General features: G+C 27.2%; 3 protein-coding genes across 5 annotated transcripts; all 3 read left to right on the forward strand.

Annotated features, from left to right (window-relative positions):
- The first annotated feature begins 1,716 nt into the window (after positions 1 to 1,716).
- On the forward strand, positions 1,717 to 3,216 carry LOC145188918 (ferrochelatase, mitochondrial-like). Its single transcript, XM_080065432.2, has one exon. It carries the CDS (start codon positions 1,755 to 1,757, stop codon positions 2,928 to 2,930), a length of 1,176 nt encoding a protein of 391 aa, XP_079921558.2. The 5' UTR covers positions 1,717 to 1,754; the 3' UTR covers positions 2,931 to 3,216.
- Positions 3,208 to 9,813, forward strand: LOC145194555 (uncharacterized). 2 transcript variants are annotated; one of them, XM_090078911.1, is made up of 11 exons: positions 3,208 to 3,472; positions 3,717 to 3,799; positions 4,017 to 4,106; positions 4,573 to 4,654; positions 4,799 to 4,903; positions 5,254 to 5,354; positions 5,686 to 6,332; positions 8,419 to 8,531; positions 8,752 to 8,869; positions 9,308 to 9,392; positions 9,525 to 9,813. In XM_090078911.1, exons 1-11 carry the CDS (start codon positions 3,356 to 3,358, stop codon positions 9,583 to 9,585), a joined length of 1,602 nt encoding a protein of 533 aa, XP_089935037.1. In that variant the 5' UTR covers positions 3,208 to 3,355; the 3' UTR covers positions 9,586 to 9,813. The 2 variants fall into 2 exon arrangements, with proteins under 2 accessions (XP_089935037.1, XP_089935038.1); XM_090078912.1 differs by lacking the exon at positions 8,752 to 8,869.
- Positions 9,814 to 13,373: 3,560 nt separating this feature from the next.
- Positions 13,374 to 26,293, forward strand: LOC145187271 (transcription factor EC-like). Of its 2 annotated transcripts, XM_090079104.1 has the most exons (12): positions 13,374 to 13,562; positions 13,960 to 14,290; positions 21,534 to 21,852; positions 22,104 to 22,340; positions 22,477 to 22,505; positions 23,363 to 23,423; positions 23,553 to 23,609; positions 23,774 to 23,813; positions 23,890 to 23,943; positions 24,602 to 24,674; positions 25,038 to 25,185; positions 25,464 to 26,293. In XM_090079104.1, exons 2-12 carry the CDS (start codon positions 14,187 to 14,189, stop codon positions 25,764 to 25,766), a joined length of 1,425 nt encoding a protein of 474 aa, XP_089935230.1. In that variant the 5' UTR covers positions 13,374 to 13,562; positions 13,960 to 14,186; the 3' UTR covers positions 25,767 to 26,293. The 2 variants fall into 2 exon arrangements, with proteins under 2 accessions (XP_089935230.1, XP_089935231.1); XM_090079105.1 differs by lacking the exons at positions 13,374 to 13,562; positions 13,960 to 14,290 and adding an exon at positions 19,411 to 19,627.
- Positions 26,294 to 26,720: the final 427 nt, after the last annotated feature.

The following is a 26,720-nucleotide window of genomic DNA, read 5'->3' on the forward strand; positions in this document are numbered from 1 at the left end:
AACTTTAGACTGCTATACCGGGTCACACTGCTAAGGAAATGCTTTACGGCCAAATATGGAAGAAAAAATCTTGGTTTCAAAAACTTTATAAAAACTGGGAAAATGTTAAAAGAATAGAAAGTCCGATGAGTTAACTAAATTGATAAAATCATAATCACTAGTTTAATTTAAATAGCGAAAGCAAAATGTTACTCACACAAGTTGTAAACTACTTTGAAAAAAGTTTTGTACAAAAAACGTAAATTTGCTGAAAAATATTGGCTGCAAACAAAAATTAGAGATAAAGTGATTGAAAAATTAAGAGATAAAATGGATAAATTCTAAACCTAAAATTTAAAATATTGAATATTCCGAATATTTTTAACATTTTAATAATCGTTATAAAGTTTAAAATAAATTTTCAAATGAAGATTGGAAATTGTTTAAATTCTTAAAAATGGTAAAAATGTTTATTTTTGATTTTTTTTAGCACAAAAATGAAATTAAATATATTTTTAAAACATTTTTCGAACTAGCGCAGTTTAAGGAAAAAACGACCACTGTGCGGACAAAAAGGAATTCTACGAGCTTTATTATTTTATAACCTAGAATGCTAAAGTACACTACTTTACGGTCTAAAACCAACAATATTCAAATATGGAAACAATATGAATGACCTTTTTTACAATTACATTTTTTTAATCTCATAAACATACCAAAAAAAACATTGTTTGCTGAAATATGTTCATTTTTTAATATCACTTTTCGCGGGTTTTTGTATCGGGGATTTTTTATCCGTGGGGTTTTGTTGTTAAATTTTATGTGCCAATTAACATTGAAAGAGAAATTGTAACCTTGTATTTTTTATTTGTGCTTAGTGACAGTAGCGACAAATAAAAAATACAAGGTAACATTAATTTATCTTTCAATGTTAATAGCCTCTTATTATGCATATGTAATGCATATTTTATAAAAAGTTTTCTTTATATTCCGTGTTTCTCTTCTTTTCTTGCCATTCATCTGTGTAATAGTTTCATCCTTTTTTTCCTTCTTGATAATAAATTGCTAAAGTTTTAATTGTTTAATTAAGTGTAATTTTTTAAGCTGTCAGTTTTAACTGCTTCAATCAAATTAGGTTATAATTTCGCCCCCTTAAATGCAGAACAAACCTAACTAGCTTTTTTTTTTTTTTATAAAAATGGATTAAGTACATCAAAATTTTAAAATTTCAATTATCTATATTCCGTTAGAAAAAACCTAACTGATGTTTTAAAAGATTATGTGCTATGTTTGTGTTAGTTAAAACCTATCTTATAGCGTCCAATAAATTAAACAGTTTAAATTTAAAGGTGCTCTCCAGAATAATTTTATTTTTTAGAATTGCATTAAGGAGGTTAGTTAGGTTAGGCTTGAATTAAGGGAAAATTTAAAACCTCTGTTTTATTTTCTCATGGTTATGCAAATTGTAGGATAGATTATTTAAAGCCAAATACATAATACATTTATTATAGTTTACATTCGTAAAGTTTGCTATACTTCTATTGTAGAAATGTATTTATGCTCATATACCTATACTAAAAGTTATTTTACCATCTATTAGCCTTTTTTTTTATATAATTACCTGCTTAATTCTTAAGTTAAGTCATTAAGCAATGGTAGTTAACCAAAATGTTGTAAATTGTTAACAGGATGTGTCAACAACTTAAAAATCTGTTTCTAAAATGCATGGGGTTACATTCACATAAATATACACATATATTTAATTTGTTTAGAAAATGTCCTTTATTTTCCAACAACTAAAAATAAAATCTAACTATAATGCTGTAAAGTCATTAGTTCCACATGGTAAGTTGTCATCAATCTCTCAAGCTCCTAAAACTGGAATAATGATGTTGAATATGGGTGGACCTTCTACATTGGATGAAGTTGGATCATTTTTGAGTAGATTATTCCATGACAAGGATCTTATTCCTTTGCCTGCTCAAAAACAAATAGCTCCTATTATAGCTGCAAGAAGAACTCCTAAGATTGTTGAACAATACCGTAAAATAGGAGGTGGTTCCCCAATCAGAAAGTGGACTGAAATTCAGGGACAAGCTCTTATAAAATTGTTAGACAAAATGTCCCCAGAAACTGCTCCTCATAAACTTTACATTGGATTTAGGTATGCAGATCCATTAACTGAACACACTCTAAGTGAAATGGAAAGAGATGGAATAAAAAGAGCAATTGCTTTTACACAGTATCCACAATACTCTTGCTCAACAACTGGTAGCAGTTTAAATGCAATCTATCGTTATTATAAAAAACTCAATGTTCCATCAGATATTGAGTGGACTGTTATAGATAGGTGGCCTACTCATCATGGTTTAATAAAAGCATTTTCGCAAACTATTGTTCAAGAATTAGAAAAATTTCCAGCAGAAGTAAGAGATGATGTTGTAATCCTATTTTCTGCACATTCACTACCAATGAGTGTTGTGAATCGTGGAGATCCTTACCCACAAGAGGTAGCTGCAACAGTGCATCGTGTAATGGAAATGTTGAAATTTCAAAATCAGTTTAGGTTATGCTGGCAGTCAAAGGTTGGTCCACTGCCTTGGTTAGGGCCACAGACAGATGACTCAATAAAAGGATTGGTGAAAAATGGTAGAAAAAATATTTTATTAGTACCAATTGCATTTACATCAGACCATATTGAGACTCTGCATGAGTTAGATCTTGAATATGCTGATGAACTTGCTAAAGAAATAGGTGTTGAAAATATACGAAGATCTGCAGCAATGAACGATAACAGCATTTTTGTCAGAGCATTAGCAGATTTAGTCCGTAGTCACATACATTCAGAAGAAACATGTTCTAAACAGCTATTGTTAAGATGTCCAATGTGTGTCAATGCAACATGCAGTCAAATGAGGGACTTTTTTGCAAGCCGGGGCTTAAGGAAGTAATTTGTAGTAAACTTTGACAATAAGGGCTTTTTTGGAAAAAAGGGTTTGTAATAGAAATTGTAATAGAATGGTTTAACATTAATATTTTTATGTTTCAAAACCTTTTTTTATTGTTTTTTTTTTTAAATTTACAAATCTTTGATAAAAGATAATGCAAGTTTTGTCAAATTTCAGTGGTATTTTTAAGTATAAACAAGTTATTTTTATAATGAGTGGAAACTTACACAATTTTGTAATTGCAGAAGCTTTTACTTTGTTATGTTTAACTTATATCTATGAGAAACAATAATTTGTGTCTTTTGAAAGGTTCAGAAACAATAATTTAAAAATCAAATAACTAAAATTTATAATTAACTGTAAACAACATTTTATGTTACTTTGCTACTTATATTTTTATTTTATTTATTTACTTAAATAGTGATAAAATGGCAGATTTAAGTAAGCCACTAGAAAAAGAAAGCAAAGAAATGTTTTCTGTCAATGATTTAGTGCTTTGTTATGAACCTGATCCTCTTAAAGCAAGAGTTTTATATGAAGCCAAGGTAAACATTTTTTTTATTGAAATTTAGTTGTACTGTTGTTGTAAGATTTTAAATTGTAAAGACTCCCTTACTTTCTTGAGTTGGCTCTGATAGTTTAACTATGTTTTACTTTTAGGAAGCGGCTAATTCATATTTAATGCTAAATGGTTTTATATCACTAAGCAAAAACTCCAACAATTTCCTGCTATTTTTAGAATTTATTCTGTTGGACTTTTTCTTTCATATATTAATTATTTTTTTTTAGATTATTGATATTGATCAAACTAAAGATGACCAAGGAAAGCTTGTTTCAGAGTATTATGTCCATTTTCAAGGGTGGAATAAAAGGTGATTAATTTGAATAACAAGAGACCTTCTTGAATTGAGATTAATTTTTCAACCAGCTTAGTTTAACGCTCTCCTATTTCTGGTGCTACAGTGAATTAGAAAATTCTGTTTAATTTAACACACTTAAACTGGTTGTTAAAAACTGTTGTGCTTTTTTGTGTATTCATTTGTTAATAGTTGGGCATATATGTATTTATTTATATGTATGTATTAATAGTTGGGATAGGTGGGTACTAGAGGATCAAATTCTGACAATTAATGAGAACAGTCGTGGACTACAGAGTCAACTCTTCAAGAAAGCAGTACAGTTAGGTTCTTTTTATAGCAATTTTTCTTTTACTTCATTTAGTTTTCTTATCAAGGCTGAAAATGTTAAAAATTTTATAGAAAAATTTAAAATGTTAATATTTTAAGATGCTTTTTTGTTTGTTGGCAAGTAAATTTTGTAAGAATGCTGTAAGAAAGGAAGAAAACTTAGTAAAGTATTTCTTAAAGTTTGTTATACTTTAGAAACTTGAGAAAGAAATATAAGCTTATATAAATGTTAACAGCAGTTGTAAAGTTAATTTTTCGAAAAATATTTCCTCTTTTTTCTTTTCACTAAGTTAAAAAAATCTTTTCCATGATAAAATCTTATTTTATCATTGAAGTATCATTTAAAATGCTTCATTCTGCTGAAAAAAAGTTGGATTTTTATGTGTTACTATATTATTATTATGTAGATTACAATTTTATATATTTGTTGTAGTTCTAAGTCATGTTTAACACTTTAGGCTTCGAAAACGCAGACCTAAAAGAAGTGAGTGTGAAGGTGAAAAAAGTAGCGAAGATGAAGGGAAATCGTTGAAGAAAGAGGTTTATTGTTCATTTTCTTAAGTGTGTGCAGTTTGTTTATTTTCAGCATTTTTTTTTTTTTTTTTTTTTTTTATGATATTCAGGGAGAACTTTTTTAATAAGATTTCCAAATTTAATAACCACATTAATTTAAATTACTGCCAGGAAGATTCAAAATTGTTTCAAATTCCACTTGTTTCACTTGATATTCCTAAAGTTCTTGCAACTCACTTAGAAGATGATTGTTACTGTATTCAACGGAAAAAAAAGGTAAGGTTTATGTAATAGTTTGTGTATTGTATTGATCCACCTTTATTATTATGGATGTTCAGTTGCGTTTTTTTGTTACGCTAATTTAAGTTTACATTTGAACTGTATACATGCGATGTGGGAGCTATATAATTTGCAGTTTAGGCCATTTTTATGTAAGCAGTTGAAAATGGTGCCTGAATTTTTGTGCAAGTTTTTTTAATGATTTAAAAGTTTTAAATTAATGAATGCACAATATGATTATTATACTAGTTGATGTGTATAATTGAACAAGAATGTGGTGTTCTTCAATATTTTTTCTCTTTTCTTTCAGTTGCTTTATTTATGCATACTTTATATTTTTATTTGAGCTCATTATTTTACCTCGGAAACCTTGTGTAACGCAGATCTTAAACGATTATTTAAAACAGTGTAATGAATGTCCAAAAATGTATGATGGTAGATTGTTAAGGTAAATTATTGACATTATCTTTTTTAGTTTTATCATTTTATTGAAATAATTTTTAAAGATCACCTTGGCTTTTTTTTTAGTCTTCTAGAAAACTTTCTTAAAGTTAGAAATTTTATTTCTTTAGAAATTTTATTTTTCTTTTTGCTGATATTAATATTTCATGACATGAAAAGTTTTTTTTAATTATAGTTAAACTTTTGAATTAAAATTTTTATAGATTTTATTTATTTTTTTTTTTTTTTATTACCTTTTAATTTGTTAAATGCTTTTACACTATCTTCTTTATGTTTTTTATATTCTTCTTTGTGCTGTAATCTTGTTTTTCATTTAGTCTAAAAATTATTGGCGAGGTCATTGAGGGATTGAATACATATTTCAATTTTTTTTTGTCAACTCTTCTGCTATACAATTTTGAAAGAGAACAGTATTATAAATATTTTCCGGAACACAACAATTTGGATTGCAACATTTCCACTAAAGATAATTCAGCTGATAGTACTCCTAAAATGAAAACTCCAGAAATTGATGAGCTAGAAAACAATATGCCCTTATCTGAAATGTCAAGTTGCTCAAAAAATTCAGGTGAAATCATAACCACAAGGAAAAGCTCTCGTGAGAAAAAACCAATCAATATTCTGCAATCAGGTAGTTTTTCTCAAAATAGAAATTTCAAACGTAATCGATTTCAGTCTTTGCCAAGTGAAGAAGAAAACACTGTTGAAGGTCAAAGATCAAAAAGAGAAAGAAAATCAGCTGACACAAACTCTATATCACTTGCCTCCTGTAGATCTCGTAGAAAGTTAGCTTCGTTAGATTCATACTCAACTCACACTAAAGTTGTTGGTAGCCCTAATTCTTTATTAGAAATCCCAAACAAGGCTATGCAAAGGTCTCGAGCTAAGGCATCTAGTTGTGATGATGACAGTTTTACTAATGAAATTATTAAAGGGGTTCAAAACAATGATGTTGCAAAGACAGGTTTTTATTTTAGATTTTTATGTAATGTGCAATACATATTCTAAATTTTTTTATACAGTGGGGTGCAAAAGAAAAGCTAAGCTAATTTTTTTTAAAAAAAAAAAAAAGAAACAAGAAAAAGCATTTTAAGCTTATTTATTTAATGTAGGTAAGTAATATAAGACAATTATGATTGTAATGTATACAATATTAAAAAATCTAAGGTAAGAATTGTAAAATATTTTTAAAGTTTTACTTTTTAGCAGTTTTAATATTTGATCAACCATCCTATCAACCAACCATCCACTTCCTTTTATAACTTATGCACATCTCAAAGGCACATTATAAGTTTTGTTAGCAAGTCAACTCAAAATGCATTCCAATGGTTAAAGAATTTTAAACAGTTCTGTTGGTCTACAATCCTGCAGTTTTTTGTTCATTATAGACCAAACACTTTTTATTGAGTTTAAATCAGGAGACTGTGCTGACCAAGGCATAACTGCTACTAATTGTTTTCACCAATAAATGGGTTTTTTTCTTTGCTTGCCAGCAAAAAGTTAACCTGGTGCTTTTTTTCGATGTCACTCAATAAAGATGTTAAATAAGTTTTAGTTTTATTCATACAGGTGGATCTTTTAAGTTTAGACTTAAAGGATCAGGCTGTTCGAATTAAACTAAAACCTATCCAGCATCTTTGTTAAACATTAACATATTCCTAAAGTTAAAATCAAAATGTTTTTAAATGCACAGTTCTTTTTGAAATTGAAAACCTATGTTTATTATATTTTTGAAAATAAAAATTTATATTATTATCCTTTTCAAATGTGTAAATGAAAGTTTTAAAATTTTTATACAATTACTTTTAAAAGACTTTTAAAAAAGTATGTAAAATCTATCCATCAAAAAAGCACCCAAAGCTATTAACTGGAGCTTTTAGCACCCAAAGCTTTTAGCTGGAGCAAATCCTTAAAATTGAACATATAAGGTTTATAAAAATACTTGAAATCCTAGTGTTTTATTATTCAGAACAAAAAAATCTAATTCATTAACTTATAACTGTTACATGTGCAACTGTTACAATGCACAATAGCCAATCACTTATTTGTGGCAGTTTTTTGGCTTTGTTAGGCAATTGTTTGAGCACTGTTATCCAAGATCTACTGTTGGATAACAGAGTTAAGTCATAGGAAAATTAGATTTCTTTAAAATTACCAATTTTACTACTGACTGCCTCTAATGGAAATTAGCCCACATAAGTTCAATCACTGCTCAGAAAATCTTAACCAGCCTGTTCTCAGTCCTCGCACCATCAACTAAGAGTGTTCTGATATCAATGACAATAAAAAAGTTCAAGATCATTAAAAAGAATGCAGGCAGCTTTTTAATGTATGTTATAAAAACAATCAGACATTAATGCATTTGGCAAATTTAAAAGCAGTAGTTGATGATTTAGCTTTACAAACTAAAGAAATATTCTTGTTGAAATGTAAATCAATGGCATCCAGAGAATTGATGTTTCTAGAAAATAAGTTTGACAACTGTTTATTTTGAGACTCAATACATATGAAATATTTAGTATAGTAGCAGTCAAGAGCAATATTTTTTTTATATCTCATTTTCCTTTGTAACCTTGAAATGTTTAAAAATTATTTTTATGTTTCTTAGTTTTTGTTTTAATATTTCATAAATTATTTAAAATTTAGTAGAAATTTCATCAAAATGCTACACATTGCAGCAAAAGAAAGTATATATGTATATTGCTATTATAATAAACACATATTTTTTTGCTGATGTAATAAATATAAGCATTTTTTTTATGCTTGTATAATAAGTAAGTATATATATTTGTTGCTTTTAAATTAGATTGCCATGACTTAAAATAAAATCCCCTGTTGATGGCTTAGGTGATCATAAACAACATGCTTATTTCAGTTAAACTGTAAAAAAATAATATCATACTATTCTAAACATTCAGTTTGATTATTCGAAATTTTATTTTGTTCTCCATTGAAACATTTGGAGTATAATAAGCTTTTAATTTTCACTTTAACAAAATAAATCTATGCTGACGAAGAAGATGACAAGGCTAATGATTTCTGTATTTCAGATCAGTTTCGTCGATCTGCTCGAAGTCGAAAAAGTTCTGAAGAGACCGTGGAAAATGTCTTAACAGTTTGTTATTCACCAAAATCAATAACAAATGATGCTAAATCAAAAAAAGTAATAAAGATTCTCTGATTCATTTATTTTTTAATGTTATCGTGTTGTTCACATTTTAAATTTATGAGACTCCATTAAATGAATAAACAAAGTTGAGTAAGTAAACTAAGCGGAAAGAAACTCAAATTCTCATTGTTACGGCAAGTCTGTTTTTATTGGTAATAAGTAATATGATTACATAGTACGTCCTTTTTGTTTCATCTTTTTCTTTTATGTTAAGAATATCAGCACTTTAAAACCAATTGAGAGTGAAGGTACTTTTATGCCTTATCCCATAATGCCCAATGGTGATTCCCCTGCTGATATATACGGTGTTGAGCATCTGTTGCGTCTATTTGGTGAGTGTTTTAATCAGTGGCGCAACGACGCTAAGTGTTAGTACTCTTTGTAACTACACAAGAGTGTTTAGCTTTTATATAATTTAATGCTTATGCAATTACGTAAAAGTATAGCCTCATCATGTAACAGATGAACTTTTTCATCTGTTTACAGTTTAGTGTTTACCTATCACTGATTTCATGACTGGTATTTCGATAAAATGTCATGATGCGCAGCTTTTTTTTTTTTTTAACCCACATAAAAATTTGTTTTCTGTGAAGCAAAACAATATTTTGATGATAATTTCGGTCTTCAAATTTCAGACTTCGACCATAGAATGTTTTTTGGTTTTTTTTTTTTTTTTGGTTTTTTTAATACTTCACATAGGAATCTTTTATTTTTAGTTCATCTGCTGTTTAAGAATATTTATGAAATATGTGATATTGAATTTGTTTCAGTTAAACTCCCGGTTTTGCTTGCTGTGGCAAATATTGAAGAAGTAAAAATTAATATATTTCTGAAGTGTGTGGCAAATTTCTTAGAGTATGTTATTTTCTTTAATTATTACGTATCTGAGAGTTATTGATTCCATGTGAATTTTTCATGATTTAATCTTGATTATTGTAATAGATTTAACATAAGTAGTTGAGTGTCTGACCGAATTTTATTTTTTAGGTATCTTTCCAAGAGAAAAGATCTTTTTTCGTCTGATGTGTATTCGGATACTATTGCTTAACTTTGAATAAAGCTTCTAAAATTGTTCTAGATTCCTCTGCTCTTTAGTCACATTGATTACAAAAATAATATAAGAAGATGTAAATGGAACATTGTTTTCTAAAAGAAAAGAAATGTTATAACGACGCAATTCTTATCATCAAATCGATCGCTGTTAGCAGTCCAAAAATATTGGAAACTCGTTGAAAAGTTTTGTAAATATTGTTTATTATATAAGATTAAATTAAAGTATAACTTGTATTTATCCTACTAGCAGTTATCAGACAGGTTTGACGAGGTTTTTTACGTCCATTAATTTCACGTTGCTGAGTAATTTTTCCCGATTATTTTTATACATTTTACTAATGAAAAACCTTGTGTAATTAGGTTTTATTGTAAACTAAAAATGTATATGATATTAGTAAAACTAATGGTTTGTAAAACTCGTTTAAAAATAACTCTAACAAATTTTAGACAGGCCTGCCTTTAGGTAGTTGGAGACCCTGGGCCAAAAGCAAAAATCGTGGCCAACAAAAAACCTTTTGGGCAATTTTAGTTTTTTCGTCTTTCACTATTTATTACCAGGGGCGATCTTAGAAAAAGTGGTGTGTATGTGGCTGTAACACCTCCTCTCAAGGAAAAGGAGTTGACAGCAAATAGTCAGACAGTAGCTTAGGTTTGTAAGTTGAGATTTGTAAGAATTGTAAGCAGTCCCAGAAAATATTGATTTATAGCGGTAAATGAATGCATAAACGAATCCTGTTAATTCATTTGTGGAAAATGGCCAAAGTAACATTTTTTTAATTTCATTAAAATGGCCAAAGTAACATTTTTTTAATTTCACCATGTTAACAAAATTTTAACAGGAAAAATGTTTTTATTAGTAGATGTAGAACGTACACTTGCAAGACAAGAACTTGAATTTCATCAGTCACAAAATCAATTAAAAAATTGCAATTTTCATCAAATTAATTTTTTACTTTTTTGAAAAAATCCTGCAGCTAAAGGGTAGTTCAATGATATATGTACTTGCATCAAAACTTCCAAAACAAATTGCTAATCATCATGGCTTAACTTGTTTTAAACTTGTTTTAAACTTGTTTTAATTCTGGGTGACACGTTTAACTTTTTGATAATTTAAAAAAGATCAATTTTTTATAAGATAATTTAAAAAAGAACGTTTAAGAATGCACTTCATCTTATAAAGAAATCTTGTGGTGTATTAGATGGGTTGCATGTCAGCTTCAAATCCGTAAAAATCTTATTGGGTTTAAAGAAAATGTTAATATTAAGAGTTATATACTTGTCAATACAATAAAAGATACTCTCTTTCGAGTGCAGCTCAAACTGTATCGGAGTCTCATATGATAGTGCAAGCATCATGTTAGGAAGGAGTCTGGAGACAAATGCTAATTTTTTTGTGAAGGTGTAATTCATATTGTAGATAAAAAAAAAAAAGAAATCTTTTCAACCTTACCTTTAAACTGATCAGTCTAGAGCGTCCCCTATCAAAAACTGTATCAACCATTCTCTTTTGCCGACCAGACCCAATCCAGATTTAGGAAGGGTATTAAAAAACCTAGGTTAAGTCTGGTCGGCAATACTTCATAAATAGAGAATAGTTGATACAGTTATCATTAGACGCAGCTGATAATTTCTTTTTCGAACTTTTACAACCATATATACAATCTGCAGCAAAGAAAAGGATCATTCCCAGTGTACATGAACATGATATAATAAAATTCACATGGAGGTATAAAACTACTCTGGTGGCTGATATTTTGTTTCTTCTCGACCAAAAATTCCTTAAAGTCTTTTTTGGGCATTTTAGACAACAAATTTTATGAGTTATGCTGACAAAATAAGTTTGTAATTTATCAAAAGGCAGGTGATAATAACAAGTATGCAAAGTAATATGAAATAATATGTAGCAAATATGGATGTAATTAGCAAAATGACACTAGCAATCAATTGAAGCTGTGTTACCTTAAGCTGTACCTATCTTACAACAGAGAATGGTAGGAGTAAATAGTTTTCAGCTGGGAGTACTCTTTTTTAAGATAGAACACTTTTAAATGGTATTTTCTCCTTAAAATTGTAACTCCTCCTCTCATAGTAGCTTGGGAAATGAAGTATTTATTATTATTTATTATTTAAAATAATTAATATTCATAGTAGCTTTGGAAATAAATAAAGTTTTTTTAGTCATATCTCTATATGCAACTGAGTAATTTTTAAATTAACATAAACATACAAAAAAATTATGTCGGAGAATATAAAAATATTTAGTTGCCAGTTTAAAATTACATTTATTGTTTTGGGCCAAAGCCATGACAGCTCTTTTTGTTTCAAGGCTGTGAACTTGAAATATGTTGAGAATACTCCTTATTCCTTGGTTTATTATTATGCATATAATTTTAAGAATGATCAACTAACCTTTTGATCGCTAGCGAACACATCAAAGTAATGTGCATCTTATTATCTCTCCATCTTATGGTTTTAAAATGCTAAAATTTATACACATCATATCTAATTTTCAATGAGTTATTAATTTAAAAATAGCTTCAAGACCTCAGTTTGATATAGGACCTCTTAGTAACAGTAATAGTGGGTGCCTGTAAAAATAAAACCATAAAAGTTTTTAAAAATGTGCTCGGAAAAAATAAATTCTCATGTCCAGTTCCTTCTCAAAACCGTCTTCTCACAGAAGGAATTTAAAAAAATATAATCCTCTCGTCAAATTTTGAAATTGGGGAATGAAAGTTTATGTAAAATTTATATTAGACATTTAGTTGACCATTATAGAACAGTTCAAGAACCATTTTTAAATCTCTTTCGCTATTTATCTTTTAATGTATTTACTGATAAATTAGATATTCTACAACTTGTGTTTTTTATACCGGACAATAAAAATAGCTGTTTTAACTAAACGTTCAGATTTTTTTCTAGTATTAAAAAAGAACAAAATGTATTGCCAAATTACGTCATGAGTGAACTCATTCTGAACACGCTCTCATTATTTTGTCAAACAATAAGTTAAGAAAACTTGTTAAGTTGAAAGTTTTAGGAATATAGGCCAAAGGTTCAAAGGATTTTCAGAACATTAAAAAAGCTAACAAAATTAGGTGAATTATGGAAAAACTTTGCACAAGAATTAAGTCTCAAAGGAAGCTATGCAGAACACAACTGCAACAGCAGAAAAAGCATAGAAGACCTTGCGTGGCTATATAATAAGAAGATAATATACAAGTTTAACAGAGCATAAGATATTGAAGATTGATTTCACGAGAACAAACGAGTCGAAATCAGTCTTTAAGGATTGCGACTATTAAAAGACAATTACAAGGATGTTGACTAAATCACCAGATCGCTATTAAAAAACCGCCTTCGCGCCCACATAATAAATTAAAAGCATCGGATTGGGTTAGACAAAATCGGAGGAGTAAGCAATTTTACGGACCGCATCAAACGCTAGGTTAAACTTCATTGAGTTGGTATGGGATCATTATGGGATTAAATCATCCGTACGAAGTCCCAAAAATTTAAATCTGATCTTTGGTAAAGGCTAAGAGCTTCGCGATGAGAAATATAAATCGATATTCTTTATAAATAGATTGAAAACGTTTATATGAAGTAGTCATCAAAGCGAAAGGAGGCTCTTTTTTTGAAGAACAGAGCATTTAAATCAAATTACATCTATTTTTAATTAAATGAAATGATTATTATTTATAGGAATATATATACCAATGCGGTTGCTATTGATTAATATTTTATATTATAAGTAAAAAAAACTACCATTTGCTCCATTTTGAGATCGTTAAGGTACATTTTTTAAACCTACTACAATTCTTCTATTCAAAGTCGACATACGAAAACCTGAAAGTTATGACTTTTCTTTAAAGAAATTTTTATCAATCGATGCTATCCTTTTGACTACAGCAAGCTATCGTGAAAGGACAGTCCACATCATCCTTACCACTTTTTTACTTTAGAGCAGTGGTGAGAAAATTTATTTGGACAGTCACTTTTATTGCACGCATAAAAAGCAAATACAATTAAGGAATTTTTGAAAAACTATTTATAATTATTAGATTTGAAATTTAAAATATTAAATTCTAATCATTCTTTGAACTGCATGTTTTATTATAATGGATAATGAATTATACCCCTCCGTACACACAATAAAATGGTACTGTAACAGTAATGCTTTGGCATATCGTTAAATCATTGTAAAAACTGTAGTTTTTCAATTTAGACAGCAATAATTTAAAAAAGACAATCTAGAATTGATATTAGAAACTTAAAATTTTATGCTGTTTTGTTAGTTCATTATTTAAGAAGGGAAAATGTGAATAAGTTGAAGCAAAGTAAACTTTTTTTTTTTTTTTTTATGTAGTTTGGCATCCATTCAACAAAACTTGTTATACAAGCATCAATAAAATATATCTGAGAAGTTCATTAGATTTTTGGAATGACGCCATGTATATCCCAGAATACAACTAACTTTCGTTTCTCCATCAAGAAAAAATGGCAACCTAAAGAAACTTGCGCAAATGAGATCGTAACTTAACTTCCTTAAACTGTAAAATATCTGCTTAAATTCTGTTTATAATAAATTTTCAAATGTTTTCAGAATCAGGGATAGATCTTGATTTTGATGTCTTCGAAGAAATCGATCAAGATCACAAGTTTTTTGAAGTAAAGTCAAAGCGTCTTACTCAATCCAGGTACACTATAACATACACATGCGTAACTAAATACCAATATGTCCCTAAATATAATTATCTCTAGAAAAGAGTATTCATATGGTAAAAATTTTTCTAAAAGTTAATGTAATTTTACAGGCCTAAAAAAATAGAAATTAGTCTTTCTTTTTATTTATTTTTTTCAGACCAAAAAAAAAAAAAAAATGGAAGAAAGAAAGAAAGACAAATTGACTAGGAGCAACAAAATTGTTCTGTAAAATATTTTAAAACAACCTAAAGCATCTTAAATGACATATTATCTTATACAATAAATTATTTTTGGAATGATTGAAAAAATGTTAATTGGTTTCTATCTGTTAAACCTTTTCTTGTCTTACCTTCTTTTAACTTTCAGGTTGTTATTTTTATTATTCACCAATTAATACTAATCTAATAGAGTTTATAAAAGAGTATTCAACAATGATGTCTGTTAAAAAAGTTTTATACTACCCCATTATTTTTTCCTTGATAAAGATTTACCCAAACTCCCTCCTCCAGACATCCTTTTAGGCCTACTTGCACTCACTCACCCTTCCCCACTTTATAAATATATACTCTTATCCCTTATAAATATTTTCAGAAAATTTAAGTGTCTAACTAAGGTGACCAATTTTTTCCTTTAGTGTGGACAGTCCTACTTTTGTAAATTCTGCCCTCACTCAAAAAGTGTCTGCATTACTAAATGTAACAATAGTTTCTATTTATTATTTAGAGAATTTTATGCTGATTAAGAATCATATAAAAACATAGGTCTCAAAATCAAGAAGTTGAAAGTACAAAAATATACGACAAATCCCTAATATTTGTCATCTTGAATATTGATAGTTCTTTGTCTAAAAGTTCTTTTAAATATTTTAAAAGTATTAAAAACCTGGTTTTTTATTTTTCTATAATACAGATTTTGAATGACATAATGGTAAGGGAATTCAATCACGTTTAACTTATCATGCCAATTTGTTTAAACTGGGATTCTTACTTTGTTATCTCACAAGAGTAAAATGTTTTATAGCTCGTTTTATATCTGATTACACTTGTAAGAACTTTCACTCCTATGATAAACCAAAATGCATTTTTCAATAATAAAAACCAGAATCATAATATTTTGCTTTTCAGAACAAAGTCATCCGTAAAGTTAGTTTATTCAAGATGGCAAATATTAGGGATTTGTCATATATTTTTGTACTTTTAACTTCAGATTAGAGCACTTTTGATTGATTTTGAGATCTGTTTTTATATGATTCTTAATCAGCATAAAATTTTATATAATTCTTAATCAGTATAAAAATCATAATCAATCATAAAAAGGGGGGGGGGGGTACGAAAGTCAAGTAACCTCTCTCTCTCTCTCTCTCTCTCTCTCTCTCTATATATATATATATATATATATATATATATATATATATATATATATATATATATATATATATGTATGTATGTATGTATGTATGTATGTATATATATATATATATATATATGTATATATATATATAGTTGTAAAAAAGTTGGTCTTCTTAATTTAATCATGGTTGAATAGTTTCTAGTCATCAATTTAAACAAATCCATTTATTTAACCAAATAAAACAGTTCTGATCATCTAGTTAATGATAGTAATACCACTCTATTTAAGAAGATAATTAATTCAATAAATTCTCACAATGATTGTCTTCATCTAGGTTAGTAAATGTTAGTAAATATTGCATGGGTGTAAAATATCATAAAATTTACACTTTTTTTTTTTTTTTTAATAAGAAACCAAGCAAATGGGCTAGTATTAAAAGTTTCTTAAGAGTTTCTTAAGTTTCAGATTCTCAAAGGAGAGAAAAAGTAAAATGCAATTTGAAAACATGTTAATAAGTAAGTTAAAATATTTTACAGTTAATCAACTAAAGTTATTTGGATCCCAACAATACCATTCAATGTAATATAATCCTCAGATTTGTCCCTAAACAGAACACAAATTAGGAGATACTCAAATTAGGAGATTCTCGAACTCTTAAGTTTCTTATCAAAAAGTAACTTAGTACTAATAGCTTCTTAAGGTTTTGGGGCTTCTTGTACTAGATTGTTAGAAACAAGTTTCTAATTAAAAAAAAAAGCATGAACTCCAAAATATCTTTATTCAACACAGGGTGGATGGTAGTTTTAAAAAGGGTTAAATCATAAGATTTGTCTTCTCAAAGTATAATTTGAATATTCCCTTTTAAATAAGATAATACTTTATTAAATTGATCTAATAAGGTAACTTTGTTGTCAAACAAGAAAATTTAGCAAATAAAATTACTTTATATTAACTTTTGTTAATAGTGAATCACAAAACTTATTGTAACTTGCCTAATTACTGTATTTGGCTTCATTTTCCAATAAATTTTTCACCTGATTTTATATAACATAACAAAATTCCAAGATTGACATAAATTTCTATGTAAGAATACAAAATTAGGGTATCTAGAATTGAACTTAAAGGTTTGATAATCTTTATTCAATTTATAGGTTCTAGAAAAAATCCCCTGAAAAAAAAGTCACTTGTTAAAAACAGCCCATGTTTTAAAAAAGCAATAAATTTTGACTTTTACCTTCTTGAAAACCTAAACCAAATCTGAAATAAAGACAACCGGAAAGTAAGGCAAATCAAAATTTGACTAGTATTAACAAAAGTAACATCTATACATCATAAATATAATCTCACCAGATTATAAAAAATGTAATTACCAAAGAAGAAAAATATTACCTTCATAATTTGAACACTGAATACAAACTTTTTTTATAAGAAACTAAGCAAAGATTTAAAGATACTTTTTTATAACTCTAGTACTAGAAAGTTTCTTATCTTAAAGATACTTTTTTACAACTCTAGTACTAGAAAGTTTCTTATCTTAAAGATACTTTTTTACAACTCTAGTACTAGAAAGTTATTACAACAATTATTTTTACAACTGTAGTACTAAAGTTATTTGAATCCCAACAATATCATTAAATGTAATATACGCCTCAGATTTGTCCCTGAACAGAACACAAAAGAGGAAATATTCCCTGAACTCTTAAGTTTCTTATCGAAAAGAAACTTAGTACTAATAGCTTCTTAAGATTTCGGGGCTTCTTATACTAGATTCTTATAAACAAGTTTCTTATTTTAAAAAAAAAGCATGTACTCCAAAATATCTTTATTCAAAGTAATGGCACAGGGTGGATGGTAGTTTTAAAAAGGGTTAAATCATAACACTTGTCTTCTCAAAGAATAATTTGAATATTCCCTTTTAAATAAGCTAATACTTTATTAAATTGATCTAATAAGGTAGCTTTGTTGTCAAACAAAATTTAGCAAACAAAATGTCATTGAACCCTTACACCTTACTTACTAAGCATTCAAATGAAGTTTAATAACTTTTAAATTGATTATTTTTGTATTAAAATTTTTAAAAAAGCTGAATAAGAATAGCATAATTTTTTTTAACTGCAAGCTAAAAGATTGAAAATAGGTTTTAAGAAATTCTTGATAAAACACAAACCTTTATAATTTAGTTCAAACTAATTTTATATCATTTCATAAAAACAACAACTTTTTCAAGTAAATTTAGAAATATGGTGCAAATGAGGAATATTGTTAGCTAATTTTTTAGTCTGATACTTAATCTGGTATTTTAAATTGTAAGCCAATTATTTTTTTTTTATTCATTTTTTGTTTGATCCAGCAATCTTTATTTTGAGGTTTTAAAAAAAAGTTAAAATTTAAAATTAGAAAGACAACCATTATATTTAGTAAGATTATCTTATTAATGTCTTCTCCAATAAAAACAAAGTTGATACTGATTTCAAAACAGTGGATTTAATCAATGGCTGCTAAGATTATTTAATGCAATGTAATAAAATAATTCCTTCAGAAGGAATTATAAGTATTTAAGGCTATATTTTTATTGCTGTTGTTGGTAACATTTTGACTTGCCACAGTAATAACAGAAATGTGTAATGAGAATGTTGCAAGTGCAGATCAATTAGTTGAACTGGATTGGTGGTTTTACTGGGTGAAAAAGACTCTTAAATTTGGAGAAACAGCTTCTACATTTGTGCAGAAAACACATCTTTGTACCAACACTTATTTAGTTGGATAGCTAATTGAAACAATACTTGATAACATATTGAGAAAACACCATAAAAGTTGCTAATATTTAGTAATATTCTAAAATTAAAGCCTAATTGTTTTAATAAGCCACTGCTTTTCATTAAATATATTACTGGGTTTTTTTTTCTGAACTCCTTAAAAATACTCTGGCAATATGAAAAAGTATTTTCTTTATTTCCAAAATTTCTCTTCAGTGAAAGTCTCTTCAATCTATATACAAGCTGGCATTTTTTTTTTTTGCTTAGTAATAAATAGGTGAATAGTAGAGCCAATTTTCTTAATGTTGCTATCCAATTTGCTTTTAGAGAACTTAAAAGTTGATGAAGAAAGATTTCTGAAAGTTTATTGTTTGAATCAATGCTTTTTATCTCCATACTAACGGCTTTATCTCTATATTTCTTGCTTGCAATCTACAGCATTCCTTTTTAGATTGTCAAGATAAACTATGTAAAGATTATGATATACTTAAATGAATAGAACTCCTATATTTATTATGGTTTGATTTATGGTGTGTGTGTGTGGAGGTGTGAATGAGGTCACACTGATTTCATTTCTAAAACATTCAGCGTTCTGTTTTGTTAAATTTTTTTTCTTTTTGCATATAACTTGGAGTCTTGTGTGTATTTTTTTAAGAGAGTAAAGTATTACGTTTTTGTATCAATATTAATGTAAAGAGTATGTTTTGTTTAACAAGATATTGACATGAACAGAATTTTCAAAAGATAAGTCTGTTGACACTTGAAAAAAGATCTAAATAGTAGTTGCCATATATTTTTTTATTATTTATCTCATGTGGTTTCCTCTTAAAAACAATTTTATTTTGTTTTTTTTGTATGTTTAATATTATTTTTAATAGAAACATTTTTATTCTATTTGAAAAAAAAAAATATATTGATTGTATAATGTGTGATTGTATTAAAAGTCCCAATTAAACAAACAAAAACAAAAGTTAATTTTTTTTAGAGAATTTTATGTTTGTTTACTTGTAGCTTGCAAAGCACATATCAAAACTAACATCACTGGTTGCTTTATTTATCTTTTTGTATTTCAAAAAACCGTTTCTTTTACATAACGTGGTCAGCGAGCTTTTTTAATACTTTTTTAATATACTACAAATTTATTTATAAACCTTGTTTATAAATATCAATAAAAGTACTAATGAAAATGGTTGATGGTTTACTTGGTGTGCCTGAACTATCTAAGTAATAATTTTTTATATTTATAGTAAAACAGGTTTTTTTCCTAGTCCCTTTGTCCCTAGCATTTTATTAACTTTCAAATGAAATTCTTGTTGTCTTGTTAAGCTGACCGAGATGTATGACTTAAAGTTGGAAGATTTTTATTTCTTGGGTTCAAAGACAAGTGACCTTCATAGGTACAAATGGGAACCCTAAGTACTTGAGGGTTTCCATAAAAAGATTACACATAGATAATGGTTTTAGTGCTGATGTTGCTGTTCTGTATAAATTTTTTTGAATCATAAACCATTTAAATATTAAGTAACATTTTTTTTTTTTTTTAATTCAAAAAACTTGTATATATTAAAACCAGTAATCATTCCAAATATGAGGTTTTAGATTCACTTGAAGAATACTCAAGATTGATTTTAGTTTTACCATACCATATTTCTGAATATTGTTTTTAATTTTAGGATTTTTAAATCTAAGCCTTTAAGATAAGAGCAGTGTAACCTAAGATTAGTTCAATCATATAGATTGGACATTTCTAATGGAGACAAATAAAAATTTTAAAATTAATACTTGCAACTAAATGAAAAGTTAAAACAAATAAGAACAGAGTTTTGCTGTAAATGTGTATGTATACTAGAACCATATTTCATTATAGTACTCAAAAAACTCTGATATATGTTGGCAACATACATCTGTATGACTTATACATCTGTATGGCCTTTTAATTTCTATTATCTTTAAGGGCAAAAAATCAATCAATCTGATTTATGTCACTTGTGACTCTAATTTGTTTAAAAAACTAACTGCACTAATTAAATTGCTGCACTTTGTAGTGATGATAGGAAAGGTTTCAAATAAACATCTAGTAATGTTTGAAATTAAATTGCTGCACTTTGTAGTGATGATAAGAAAGTTTTTAAATAAACATCTAGTAATGTTTGAAATTAAATTTTTATCTAGTTGAAATTTTTCACATGTTATGAGAATAAAATTCAATTGTAAATTAACTTGAAAAATGTCTTTAATTCCAAATTTTTCAGTTATTACTAGCGTAAAAATTTTAAGCATTCTGTGGTTTAAGCATTAGCTTAAAAAACTTATAAAGTAATTAATAAAACATTTTATTGAATGACCATGGAAGTTTCTGTTACCTATATAGAAGTTCAAGCATGTTTTTGGGCAAATTCTTTTGAGTTCTGATTCAAATAATTACTTTTTTTTTGTTTTTGTTTTTTAAAGTACATCTTTACCTGAGTCATTAAAACTTTTTTGACCATAATATATTAGTATATGAATTTTTTTGCACCTTGATGTTTATCTAAAACTTGTAGCACTAAAAAAAGAAAAAAAAAAGCAAGATCAACAAAAATATGATAAAATAAAAGAAACAGAACAGCACAACAACCTTGGTTGAAAGAGTCCTCATGGTTACAATACAAGAATCTTAATTATATATAATGATAGATTAGTAAATGATACCAAGCAGTAACTCATTGAGTTAAAAAAATGAGAGGAATGGAAAAATTCTAATAAGTAATCTTAGTATGTGCAAATTGTAACATTATTGTTACCTGTATTTTAACTGTTGAAAAGAGTTTATTTTGATAAGTTAATTAGATTGAAAAAATCAATTCTACAAAATTATCAAAATTGAGAGTTTAATCAGACAATCTAATGTGCTAGAAAATGTAAGTCATTTAACAGAACAAATCAGTAAAATGTAAGGTAACACCACTACATAATTAAGGCTTTTTCTAATTTCAGTCCCAAAGTACACAGCCGCAATGTTCGTATATTGTTAAATTTTGGAACGTATGAAAAATATTTTTATTACATTTAGATATTTTTAGAGTTTAGCAGACCTATTTAACTGCTTTACTACATCCATTTAATAGTTTTTATTTCGCTTTAATTGTAGGAAAGATCCATCTATGCTTATGGACCCAGATCTGGTTACTGTGAAACCTGACCCAGATGCCTCTTATCCAGAAGTCTCAAGCTCATGCCCAACCTCTCTTACACGAACAAGTTTTAAATTACAACTTCAGAGGGAGCACCTTATTGAATTAGAGAAAAAAGAACAAGAGCGATGCAAGTTTCTTGCAACACAGGAAAACCAAAAATCACATGTAATGAAATTCCCTAATGTATCAGCATCTATTCCATTTTCTAGCTTACAAGAAGAATCATCTCCCACAAAATCCTTACCAAGTAATCTTCCAACAAGTGTACTTAAGGTAGTTACAACTGTTATTGTTAGTTGTTTTTGTTGTTTTTTTTTTAAAATAAATACAAAATTACAAAAACTAGTTTTTGTAATTTTGTATTTATCAAATAAAAAGTGAAACAATCTATTTAAATGATTTAGTGTCAACTTACAATCCACAACTTTTTTCTATTACTTGCAATTCTCAGCATGACTATCTATCTAAAATAGACACACTGAGAGTTGTTATAGAAAAAATTTATAAGTTATTATTCTTCACAGGTGGAAACAAAACTGCAGAATCCTACACAATACTATATAAAACAACAACAAAAACGTCAAGTTAGAGAATATTTAACAAGTCAGCAGCTACAAAAAAATCATTCTGTAATTTCAGCACCTTCTGCGTTACAAAGTTCTAACTTCAGCACAAATTTTTCTTCAAACTTTCGGACATCAGTGTCACATATATCTCCTAACAGTCCTGATACAACAAGTTCTATTGCCAGTGGAAGTGAGGTTAGCCAATATCAAATATGTTAAATTAATTAGATTTTTGTCTTTGCTTTTCTTCTATTACACTGTGATTTTGAAGTGTTTCAGCATAGTTATAGAATATTTTCTGTTTGTCATATATATTTCTTTTTATATTCAGGTAGATAGTGTGTTTGAAGATTTATTTGGGTGAGTATCATTGTAAAGAATTCTATTTACATTTTTAACTTTTAATGTATCCTTTTATTATTATCATTTTTATTAGATATTCTAATCTCTTTGTTTGCTTTAAGTGTAGATTTAATTTTTTTGTTTTTTATTTTGTTTTTTACTAATATGTATGTTTTAATTTTATATCTCAATTTTATATTTTAATATTATATTTAAAGAAAGACCTAAAAATTAGTTTTGTTTCTAATTAATGGACTCATTCAAATTTCAAAAAGTGATCAGCTCACTTGGTCACTTTTTGAAATTTAAATGCGTTAGTATCACTAATTTAGTTATCTTAAAAATGTATCTTTAGATATTTTATTAGATATCTATAATAATATATATCTATCTAAATATTAGTAGAATTTTTTTAAACAGCATTATATTACATGATTAAATTGTTTGTATCTATGCAGATATAACCATGTTGAAACTATGAATTTTCTAGGGAAATTAGAATACGATCTATGCAACATTTTTAACTTCAAATACAATAGCATTTGTCATTCTACAGATTGATAAAGTTTGTTAGTCATTACAAAACAATATTTATGGATATGTGAACTGTGTAGTGATAAGATAATATGTGAAATGAAAAGTGCTACACATTAAGTAAAGTGTTCTAATAACTGTTGTGTCTAACAATTACATTTTGCATTAGTTTGATTCTTTTGGCAATCAATTTTGTTTTAAAGAAGTTTTTTATTTGGAATATCTGCATTACAATATAAAGTAAAATACTTATTGAAATGGTAATAACAGAATTGTCTAGATTAAAATAGTTATAGATCTATTTCAGGAATGCATGTTAAATAAGATGTTTGTAATTGTAGGTTGGAAAGTAGTGTTGATCAGGATTTTTCTATATTCTCTGATAACATGTTTTCTACCACAGTAAGTTAAATTTTCTGTTTCTTCAAAAAAAGCATTCTCTAAAAATAAGAATTCAAAAGATTTTTCTTTGAAATTAATGTTGCCAAAAATGTTTAAGTGTTATGTGAATTTATATTTTTTTCTTTTAAGCTTCCTGCAGGAACAAGCTTTTTTAATGCTTATGTGAACAATGATATTCAAGATGAGGTTTTTCAAAATTTTTTTTTGATTTTAAAGCTGAATTAGTTTTTCAATAATTACTTTTTTTAACATAGTTAAACAAAATATCTTAGTATAATATTGAGTTAAATCAATTGTCAAATTTTTATGGTTATCATATTAACTTAATATGTATTAAATTTTTTCACTAGGTCAAAGATAAAATTTCAACTTCCTGCCCTGTAAAGCAAGGTAGTATTTTCTCTTTTGATTTAAGAAAATTCATTTGTACCAGCATAGTGCATATAATTACTATTTCAAATTACAGAACATCAAGAAGGATTTTTAAAAGACAGACAAAAGAAAGACAATCATAATTTAAGTATGTTTTTTCTTTTCTTTTTTCTTTTCTAAGAGGAAAATCTTTCTGTTATGTAAGCTACATCAAATTATATTGATTGTTATGCTGATAATCATATGTCAGCATGCTTCTGTCATTTAAGTTAGATAAATTGGTTAGTTTATCTAACAGAAGTATGAAGCTTAATCATTAACTAAATCTATGGAATTTAAAGTGACTTTTTATTTAATAATAAGAATTCACCATTGTAGCTTACCATTTGAAGCCTAAATTTAAAGTGTTCCAAATGTGAACAGAATTGAAAGTAGTTCAATTCTGTTCACATTTGGAACACTTTAAATTTAGGTGTTTAAAATAACTTTGGCAAACTACTTCAAAAATTAGTTACAAGTATACAAACTTTGAAATTTTATTTTTTTATTATAAAAATGTGTAAAAAGTTTTTGTTTTGATTATTTTGATTAAATAAGACATTTTATAGCAATAATTCAAGTAAAACAAGCACAAGTGTGTTAATCTTAGTGGTTTTTTAAAATTTGTTTTAAAGTTTTTCTTGTTAAGTGGTATAAAACAGTTTAATTGGATAACTTAAATACTAAATTGATATTAGTTTTTTGTCCTTTCAGTTGAGCGTAGAAGAAGATATAATATTAACGATAGTTTTTTTTTGTCATTTCAGTTGAGCGTAGAAGAAGATATAATATTAACGATAGGATTAAAGAATTAGGAACTCTAGTTCCAAAACTTGACAAGTAAGTTTGGCATAAGATCACCTCCAATGAAAGGTTCTTTTGTTCTAATTATTTCAGTTCTTGTACGATTATTAAATTTACATCATACTTAAAAATGATATTATGTTAAATGGCTTTAACATGGATTTACAGTATTTTAATGCTTAAAACCTGACTAATACAATCTTTTATAAATTATGTGAATTCATGCTCTGATAGACAGCATAGGCTATTCCTCGCTTTTTTATTTTTTTTAAATGCTTGGCGTAATATTTCCTTGTTTTGAATAAAATTCGTTTTAGTTTAATACAGCTGTTGGATGAAGTATTGATAATTTTTGAATATTAATTAAAGCTTTTTTTTTTTTTTTTCTGATTTCTTTAGTGATTTTAAACAAAATAAAGGAACAATATTAAAATCCTCTGTGGACTATATTCGAAAACTTAAAAAAGATCGTGAACGCTTGAGATTATATGAAGTTCGTCAACAATCTCTTGAAGATGCCAATAAAAAGTTGTCGCTAAGAGTACAGGTTGGTTGACTACTTTATATATATATATATATATATATATATATATATATATATATATATATATATATATATATATATATATATATATATATATATATATATATATATAATAATAATAATAATAATAATAATAATAATAATAATAATAATAATAATAATAATAATAATAATAATAATAATAATAATAATAATAATAATAATAATAATAATAATAATAATAATAATAATAATAATAATTTAGTTATAATCATTATAATGGGAATGGTTAATATTTTTAGGAGTTGGAGTTAATACTTCGAGCAGCTAACTTATCTACTGTGCTTCCGAAACCTGATTATACTTTCTCAAATTCGCCTCAACTTGCCCAACTCCTTGCAGCTCATAACACAAAACAACAACTTAAGTCGCCCTTACCGTTAAGGTCTTTTCAAAGTGATCTTCATAACCTTTTAATGAACTCAAACTCTTCGCCTCAGCCTGGTACCAGTTCAGAGACAATAGCAACCACTATGAGTGAGAGTTTAGACAGTCCCAGATTTATGATGGACAGAGATGATGCAATCACTATAGATACGGACTAAAAGATAAAATTGTGTTTGTTTTTTTTAATTTAATTGAATTTTTTTTTTTTTTAATTTACGATTCGTAAAGAATTAAAACAACTGTTTAACAACATAATTTTCAATGCTCATAGAGTTTTTTTTTTAACTATAGCGCTATATTTTCTATCTCTAAAATGCAAGTTATCACCTTTCTACATACATCCTTTGTATATATGTACATATATAGACACGATTTTGAATTAGTCTTTTTCTCCTTGCTAAATAACAGTTGATGCATTTATATTTTTTAATGCGAATTGTAAATAGTTTTTCGAATATACAAAATACGTTTGAGCGGCGACATGTAATTATTCCATTAGTTGCTTTATAATTATTCTATCAGCAGCTCTGTATAAACCATGTTTCCTCATAAAAGTACATTTAAATGTAATTTTATTCTAATCAATGTGAACACTCTTTTTCTGTTTTATTTTTTTACTTGCACTTTTGTTTAAGAAGTAGGTTTTTTTAGTGAAAAAGAAAGATACTAAAAATGTTTGCAAGGAGGTTGTGTTTAAAAATTGGCGGAAAAATGAAAATGTTTCGAAACTTATAATTTTAAATAGGTGTATTAGAATTCGCTATAATATTTTATATACAAAAAAAAAAAAGAAATCAAAACAAAGTTCTGTCGTTTTCTAGTTGTCAATGTTTTCTTTTTTGTATTTTGAACCCAGCATAACATAATGCTTGCACCTAATATAATAATGAATGTCTGACTACAAAAAAAAAAAAAAAAAAAAAGCTTTTTTCTTTGATACAAATCTTCAAAATCGGAGCACGGCTTTGAAAATAGCTACAAAATGATACTAATAAAACCCGTACGAACAAAAACTAACTCCATTAGCAATTTTTCAGAGTTACTCAATTGCTTTAAGTCAATGATCTCGTCTGCTTTTTAATGAACAGAAACTAGTCCAAATTCTGATATGG

Source organism: Hydra viridissima, unplaced genomic scaffold, assembly GCF_058129835.1.
Source record: "Hydra viridissima isolate aposymbiotic clone 2 unplaced genomic scaffold, HvirCarnegie_v1 scaffold_2, whole genome shotgun sequence".
NCBI classification, from domain to species: Eukaryota; Metazoa; Cnidaria; class Hydrozoa; order Anthoathecata; family Hydridae; genus Hydra; species Hydra viridissima.

Excerpts from the sequence above, each read along its gene's own strand:
- LOC145194555 (XM_090078911.1), top strand. The coding sequence starts at position 3,356 with ATGGCAGATTTAAGTAAGCCACTAGAAAAAGAAAGCAAAGAAATGTTT. Across the intron at positions 6,333-8,418 it reads CAATGATGTTGCAAAGACAG|ATCAGTTTCGTCGATCTGCT; the intron begins GTTTTTATTTTA and ends TCTGTATTTCAG. Across the intron at positions 9,393-9,524 it reads TGTGTGGCAAATTTCTTAGA|GTATCTTTCCAAGAGAAAAG; the intron begins GTATGTTATTTT and ends TTTATTTTTTAG.
- LOC145188918 (XM_080065432.2), top strand. The coding sequence starts at position 1,755 with ATGTCCTTTATTTTCCAACAACTAAAAATAAAATCTAACTATAATGCT.
- LOC145187271 (XM_090079104.1), top strand. The coding sequence starts at position 14,187 with ATGTTTTCAGAATCAGGGATAGATCTTGATTTTGATGTCTTCGAAGAA. Across the intron at positions 14,291-21,533 it reads AAGCGTCTTACTCAATCCAG|GAAAGATCCATCTATGCTTA; the intron begins GTACACTATAAC and ends CTTTAATTGTAG. Across the intron at positions 22,506-23,362 it reads GTGTTTGAAGATTTATTTGG|GTTGGAAAGTAGTGTTGATC; the intron begins GTGAGTATCATT and ends TTGTAATTGTAG.